Raw genomic sequence first — 7,910 nt, forward strand, 5'->3', positions numbered from 1 at the left:
ATTCCAAATTGTTGATTTCAAATTTTAACTTGACCCATATGTTTATATTTCATAAAAAGGGATTCTTAATTTTAAATTTTGTAAAAAAGGCTCATGACCTGAAGTGAGTGTATGTATCATGTGGAGAGATTTTATCAAATAATAGCTAGTTACTACTATTGTTGATTTATTGGGTCGAGAAATTTTTGTAAAATTATATGAATATGAAAGTTTTTAATAACATGTAATTGCAAATATTTATTTATAAAAGAAACATCGAAATATGTGTCATTAATTCATAGGATATTTCAATATCTTGTTGATGAATAATGATTTGTTCATTTGGTAAGATTGTATAAAAATTATAATTTTTTTAATATTTAATTTTTAGAAGAGAAAATGCAATTTAAGAAATTGAAAGTATATGTCTAAATAAATTTTCAAACTTTAAATTCTCAATTTAAAATCATGTCCAAACGCGGGCCCTAGTCGAGGGTGAAAGAATCCAAGAACAAATCTCTAGAAAAAAAGTTAAAAGTTCATTTTCTTTTCATTTCAAATAGGTTTATAGCCAGATATGATTTGATTTAATTCTTTTATTCTTCTTTTAGTATGTGTAGAAATCATAATATTATTTTTCAAAGTCAACTCTTTTTCTATATTTCTATATTAGTTTAGTATGCAAATTAATGTTGTAAATGTGTTTCTCTAGTCCTACATGTGGAATCATATTTTTCCTCGAAATTTAGTTCAAAGTATATAAACTTGCGACGAGGTTGATTGATCCCGCTAATCATATGACTAGGAGAAATGTGTCTTCTTCTCTAATTACTACGATGAGGTTAATCCATCATTTAGTACACTAAACTTGTGCGCACAAACAAAATAAGAATAGTAAGCACCTGGAATTGGATACTGAACCCACAAGGAATAGCAATTTGGGCCATCAATATTTTGACAAAACTAGATATAGTTGAAAGGCCTAATACTGGACTATCAAATTTTGCTAGGCTGATGAAAAGTTTAAATAAATTAAATTACCAAGATAAAAAAATGTTGCAAAATTCAACTTTGTAGCAAGTGGAAACAACAATTACAATTTGCTCCCAAACATACATATCACTCTAATGGACTCATGCTTTGCTTCATTATTTGGAGAAAAAGGTCTCCAAAATCACACATCAAAGGAAAAAATAACTAAAATTGCTCTACATGAGTACTTGCACTATTTGTTGTATGCCATATTTGAGAAGAAAACCTTCATATCTCTGCCTGGAAAACTTACCTTCCCACTTCAGAATTCTCAGGTTTTTCTATGTACTCAAATGTTGGCACGATTCATTCATCGTTTGGCGTGCTTTGGTCTTCATCACCTTCAACAAAATATTGTTTGACAGCAACAAATATTTTCTCAGGCACCAAGGGTCCATCTTCATGATCTACTAATTTCGTGTCCCATCTCAGGCTCGCAGCGATTTTCCTAACCTTGTTCAAGACTTCAACTCCATCTCGAAGAATGACAGCCCCTTCAGGACGCAGGACACGGTCCATTTCTAGGAGAATATCTTCAAATTCACACCTGTTTTACAATCATATAGCTTTAAGAATCAGTATCGTGTTTTAAATTAAAACTTTCTCATCTTTTCTGTGCAATATATCCGACTAATAGATAGCTATAGATCCCTCAATGTATAAGAGTCAGAGCATGGATTCATTTCTTTAAAGAGTTCAAGAAGGCTTACTTGTCCTGGTACAGAGTGAACAAGCGATTAGCATGAAGGAGGTCATATGTCCTCGGGTAAGTAGAGAAGCCTTCACACCTGAAAGGAGAAAAAAAATCGAGATTAGTCAAGTTTCAGGAACAATAATCTCGCCCGTGCAAAACAGTAACAGAAGAATGACAAATGCCAAAGCATACATAATATCTCCAATATGAAACCTTAATTTTTCCTCAAAAATGCAAATAACAGTAGGTCTTGGATGTTTCATTTGAATCTTCTCATTAGATGCTATAGCTAATTCAGTAAATAAAGGGAAGAAGGTTCTGGAATTCTTGAAAACAAGGGTAGGTGGATGGGCTGAAATCCCAAGCTAAGTAAACTAGCAAAATGCTTTACCATTAGCGATACTTACCAGTCATGGTATATGCCAATCAACCCCCTCTCGTATACGATGCCAAGAGTGTTTTCAGCAATAGTTGGCACAACATTCATCACCCACAGTTTAGGCGAGTCTAGTGCTGCTGCAAATCCTCCAAGTCCGGCATTCATGTCCATTATGTTGTGGTATCTTGTGGTGCCAAGTAAGCTAACGATCCTCTTGTAAGAAGTAACATGTTTCTTCCAAAGTTTATTATCCTCTTGATAAGACTCAACTGTCACCCCAGGAACCATTTCCTTGGCTATACGTGGGGGGACTGCAAAAAGCCTAGCAGGAAACTTTTTCAATTCTCCTCCAGCTACTTCATCAGAATTCTTGACGTCGGGGTAGGAGGTTATACATGCATCCATTTTCTTATACCTAAATCACCATTTTATACAAAGTGGAAAGATAAAAACAAATTAGCACTTACATAATGGGATAACAGCGTAGCATTCAATATTTATGGTGATAATCCAAACGACCCAAGGTAATGTTATAGTCACGAAGCACTGGGAAAACCAAGTCACAGATAGACATGAAATATTTTCTCCAATACTTGTCATGACTCATGAGTGGCTCTCACCTTTTTCCTTTTCTGCAACCTGCCTTCCATCTTATGCTCTAATTAGCTCTGATTTACACTTTAGTTGACACAAGTGAAAGGAAAAGACCCAGCGATAATTGTACATCTTTATTAATGGTGTTGGTTGGATACTATAACTGAATTTTGTCAAAGCAGAAAGTCGCATCAAAGTTCATAGGGAGTCTTCACCACTTACCCTCGAAAACATATATATAGCATAGTGATAAAGTGATTATTCTTGATGAATTTCTTTGTTCATATATTAGTCATTCATGCTTATAATTATTAGTCTTGGTGTAAATATATATTTGTATCCCTTTGCGCCTGTCTTCATTAAAGCTCACGCCAAACGGACCTTCGAGCTTTTTTACGCTTTTTGCTTTTATTAACACATTTTCGTTACTACTGAAATTTAAAGTAGAAGCATGAGTTGCAACTCTTGTGAGGAAACCACAATAAAACTAGAAAGCTAAAAGTTTGGACTCAGAAGCAACAAATTATCTTGTACCTTTCACAACAAAAACACAGTGAAGAGGGTCTCTGGAGTATAAATAAAAGTAATTTGACAAGTAGGCGAGTAACTCACCAGACATTATCAGCATCCTTTGATTGACATACGTTGGCAGATGTTCTTCTGCATGATTTTCCATTTATGTTTTTCCTCCATATAGCTACATCACCTTTTTCGTATTTCTTCTCCCAGCAAAGAAGCTCAGCATACTCTTCAATCCTTTTTTGCTCGGCTCTACAATTCTCCTTGGTTCTGTTCCAGACTTTGTGATAGGTCTTCCAATTGAGTGGAGGACCAGACAGTATCCAGTATCCACCAGGTCTCAGAACTCGATCAACTTCCATCATGTACATGCCCTCTGCACATACAAGCCAATTATCAGCAAGCTAGAAAATTCACCATTTAAAGTCAAAAGTCATCACCGACAAATTTGATTTTCTTAGGATGAACTAAAAGTCACAGTCACTACTTACAATTATTCTTGAAAAGAACTAATTTACAGCATCTAATTTTATTTATTACATGATTTCAAAAGGATCTTTCCTCTTAAACATAGGAATTTACTGTTTTAATGGAAATCTATTATGCTATAGGCTCATTCCAAAACCCAAATCTCTGTCAAATCTTTTCCTTGTGCCGGTACCCAGTATGCTCTTCTCCTATTTGGAAGTTCCAATGGTATTAGATGTCTCCTTTCCAAAGGTGTCGTTAATAGAGCTTCCAACGCTCCGGTGTCATTTGAAGAACAATACAAAGGGCAAGTACAACATGAAAAACATCTAATGAAGTGTGAAAGTTTTAGAAAGATTCTTAGTCTATCACTAACTCTTGTACAGTATTTATCAATGCCAATCCTCTTAAATGGTTGATTCCCCCTTTACACTTATGTACCAAAGCATATTGAAGTCTTAAATTGGATCTTGCAAGGACCTTCCATTGTAACATCTATGTGTTTATTACTCTTTAAACACTTAAACTGTTAAAGTTGGAACTCATATTTCAATTCATGCATTCAGAGACACATAAGTCGTGACATATTAAGTCCGTCTTATATGATAGATAAACAAGATCAAAAAATGGTCAATATCAGAAAATTTTGTAATCTTGTTAATTTATAGCTTGCGGATGTACCATTTGATGCCCAAGGAATCAGACAACGAGAACAATGAGACATGTCAAATGCTCTTGATGGGTATGGAAGGCTTATGGAACCAAGAACTCCAATAACAGCAGGTACACCTCGCTCCAATGCAAATTGCACTTGTGCTTCATGATTGTCCTTAGGTGCAAATGACATTGCCAGAATATTCCTCTTCAGCAAGTAAGCACCCCAGCTTGCAACCTTATCAACATGATGTGAATGCAACAAGTCAGAATCTAAGAAAACAGGTCACTATGCAAAAGCATGATACGTAATGGACAATTACAAGCACTAATGCAGAGAGTAACCATTTTCCTGTAGAATATAATTACTTATCACTTTAAAAAAGGTGGTGGGTGGGTGGGGTGGGAGGCGATCAACAATAGCATGAGAAGAACTTGCAGATATTCCAGGCCATAATGTATTAAACCAATTGGAATAGTATCCTTCCAAGCAACTTATCAGGGAGAAAGGGTATTCTCACAGGTAGATGGGAAGCATTTTGATAGCCAATTCAATGACCGTAGTGATTAAAATAACCCATTTTGGCTTTCAATAGCAGAAACATTATAAATAGGCCTATTACAAGTAAATGTGAACTAGTCAAGTATCGATATGTTAATAGAGGTTTTTAAAAACGTCTTAGCATTGAAGAGCACAACGGCCTTAGTGAGGTAGTTTTGCTCATTCACAAAAACGTGTTTAACATGTGTGTGAAAATTGTTTAGACATGAATCAGGTAAATTCTCTTTTTTCCATATGTAAAATGTAACCACTGAGAATAATCAGCATCATGGAGATGGCTTTCTTAATGGAAGCAAAAGGTAAAAAAAGAACTGTCGTTAGAGTGGAGGTATCTGCAGCTACAACTGATGCAACAGATAAAATAATGAATGACTCCACACACTAGAAACATTTTCATAATACATCCCTTAGTTTCCCCTCTATAGGAGATAGTGAGGAGTTGAATACATGTTAACTTCCAAATTATACCTCACAGGGTTTCTAGAACTCACACTTGTCCAGCTTGCCCCAGCTCTAAGCTAGTAAAACTTCAAGGGAAAGGAGGAAAACAAAAAAAGAAATCGTACCCCACAACCAGTGTCAAGAGCAGTTCTTATCATGCCACTTTTAATTGGAACCACGGAAGCAAGTTCATCAATATATGCATCTGCTCCTTTAGGGAACATTGTACCTCCTCCTGGAAATTTAAAAACGTTTCCCTGAAACTGTACCCAGTTCTGGACCGCCTTCTCAACTGTCAAGTGTTTGTAAGGAACATTAGCATAGTAGGCAAAATCACGGCTTTTTGGCCATGGAAACGGAGTTGTGTATCCTTTGGGTGCTAAAATCAGACAATGAAGCTTTTCATCATCTGGAGGGCAATGCCTTTCTCTATATATCATATTTTCCCGTGAGAATTTCATAGCTCGGTCTTGTTCATGGCAGGGAGTATAGTCAGTGTATTTAGTTTCACATGATTTGAATCTTTTAGTTGTTAGATCTGAAGTTTCAACCATTTCCACATAATTATGGTGCGATTCAAAATCCAGAGTGGTTGGTGGAAAGACATTGCAGTCAGCAGTTTGCTCAGTCACTTGTAGTGCTAATTTATCTCCCTTTCCAGATCCACTTTTCTGCCAAATTCCTATTACATAACAGAAACAGCAAAGACCAATTACAATTAGTATAGAGATAGGTCGCCGTGTTCTGTTGTTTGGTCCATGATACTTGGACGCCATTATGTGCTCGCGGCAGCACCAGAAGTTCCCTGTAGCATAAAGAAATTAGAATTTTGAGCAATTTCCAGGATAAGAATACTTTTCTTCTAAAAATAAGTTTCATATAATCATCTCAAGCCAGGGAAACAGTAACTTCATATCCACTAAGGCTCATGACACAGGCAACTCATTGGTTCTTGACAGTCAAACAGTAACAGCTTGACTGAAATTCTCAAAGGATGAAAACAAAAACAGACATACTATAATCTAAATGCACAAATGAAGGAATTCATACTAGGGATTAACAGATGTTCAAGATTCAATCTTTATATTAGAATATAAATGCCTCTTTAACTTCCTCGCTTTCTTCATGAGCATGACAACAGTTGGGTGGGATGAGTACTCAGACTGAAGTCAGAGATCTCATCAAAGAACTTCAGAGAATAATACATTACCATGAAACCAACATCTGATTGAAAAACAAAAGCACGAAAAAAGGGAAATTTACAAAATATCATTTCACAAAACTAACAGGTGAGGAGACAAAACAGTTAGTGCATCAAGTAATTAACAGATACAAATAATTAACTAAATGCTCTTAAGAAATCATCAGTCAGAGATCTTGGATAAGCATTGATCTACAAAGTTAAAGAAAACAAAAGGGTAGACAAAATGACCAAATAACAAAAACTCCGTGTCTTCATACTAGGAAACAGATCTTCTTTAACATGTCACTTACTTCATATACCATTTCCCTTGGGATGAATATTCAGTCCAACATATCATCAAAGAACTCACTAAAAACTACATCACCCTAATCCTGACTAATCTTTGAAAACTAAAAAAGAAGTCCGAAAAAAGGCAACTCTAACAACTTAGAAGATAAGACAGAAAGTGCATCTAGTAACTAACAGATTAAGAAATGAACAGAAGAATCACAAATACCTAATTTCACTGAAATGAACCTTTTTCAAATAAAATCACACCCATCGATCCACAAAATTCAAGAAAACAAATGGGTACACTAAAAAGATTAAAACTTTATCAAACAACCAAGAAACTGAAACAATAAACTTTGGATCAGTACTACACAGAGACCCAAAACCCTTGCAGCAAAACAAAAAAATTGTTAAAAAGGGATAAAGATCAAGACTTTAGCTGATTACCAAGTGAGAAATCTGAAAATGAAGACTCCTCAGTCCTCACTAGACAAGTGAGAGATCTGAAGCCAAGGCCTTTTTAACAGAAGAGAAGCAGCCTCCACATACTCTGCTATAAATGCACTGTTTCTTGAAAAAGAATTGATTTTTTTTTTCTTCTTAAAAGTGCGAATGAATCAATGATCAATGGAGTAATAGTTAAAGATGAGAAATGGTATTTGGCAATTAAACTTTTTGAGCAGTAAAAATGAGGAGATTCACCAGACAATCACACTCCCAAGGATGCTGTCAATGGGGAGAAGACCGCGTTAGGACTCTTGTTCTTTTTCTAAAAAAAATATAATTATTATTAGTGGTTATCTACATGAATGATTCCCTCAATGCCTTTTTAATCGAGCTTGTTGTATGGGATTTATCTAGAGCGGTTTACATCTCATGTGTGATTTACAGGCTATTACACAACGAAAAATTTATCCAGTACGTCACAGAGTGCTCACCCGAAGAGTAGAGGCTGTAGCAGAGATTATATCAATTGCGAATTATCCTGAAATTCCAAAAAAAAAATTATTCAATTTCGCGTAATTTATAAATAATTTTTACCTTTCCCCGTATCTCCGTTCAATTTTGAACACAAAACTTGATATCCTGAGATCCTCAATCAATTTAAAGTTTG

The 7,910-nt window shown here is 35.3% G+C and overlaps 1 protein-coding gene across 1 annotated transcript; it reads right to left on the bottom strand.

Annotated features, from left to right (window-relative positions):
* Window positions 1–996: 996 nt before the first annotated feature.
* Window positions 997–7,529, bottom strand: LOC129889730 (probable methyltransferase PMT14). The gene is made up of 7 exons (XM_055965140.1): window positions 7,244–7,529; window positions 5,448–6,127; window positions 4,347–4,557; window positions 3,291–3,573; window positions 2,113–2,499; window positions 1,722–1,799; window positions 997–1,558 (listed from the first exon to the last, which is right to left on the bottom strand). The coding sequence occupies exons 2-7, from the start codon at window positions 6,096–6,098 to the stop codon at window positions 1,318–1,320; spliced, it is 1,851 nt and encodes a 616-aa protein (XP_055821115.1). The 5' UTR covers window positions 6,099–6,127; window positions 7,244–7,529; the 3' UTR covers window positions 997–1,317.
* Between the last annotated feature and the right edge of the window lie 381 nt (window positions 7,530–7,910).

Source organism: Solanum dulcamara, chromosome 5, assembly GCF_947179165.1.
Source record: "Solanum dulcamara chromosome 5, daSolDulc1.2, whole genome shotgun sequence".
NCBI lineage: Eukaryota > Viridiplantae > Streptophyta > Magnoliopsida > Solanales > Solanaceae > Solanum > Solanum dulcamara.

Excerpts from the sequence above, each read along its gene's own strand:
- LOC129889730 (XM_055965140.1), bottom strand. The coding sequence starts at position 6,098 with ATGGCGTCCAAGTATCATGGACCAAACAACAGAACACGGCGACCTATC. Across the intron at positions 1,800-2,112 it reads ATTGGCATATACCATGACTG|GTGTGAAGGCTTCTCTACTT; the intron begins GTAAGTATCGCT and ends TTCTCCTTTCAG. Across the intron at positions 1,559-1,721 it reads TTCACTCTGTACCAGGACAA|GTGTGAATTTGAAGATATTC; the intron begins GTAAGCCTTCTT and ends ATTGTAAAACAG.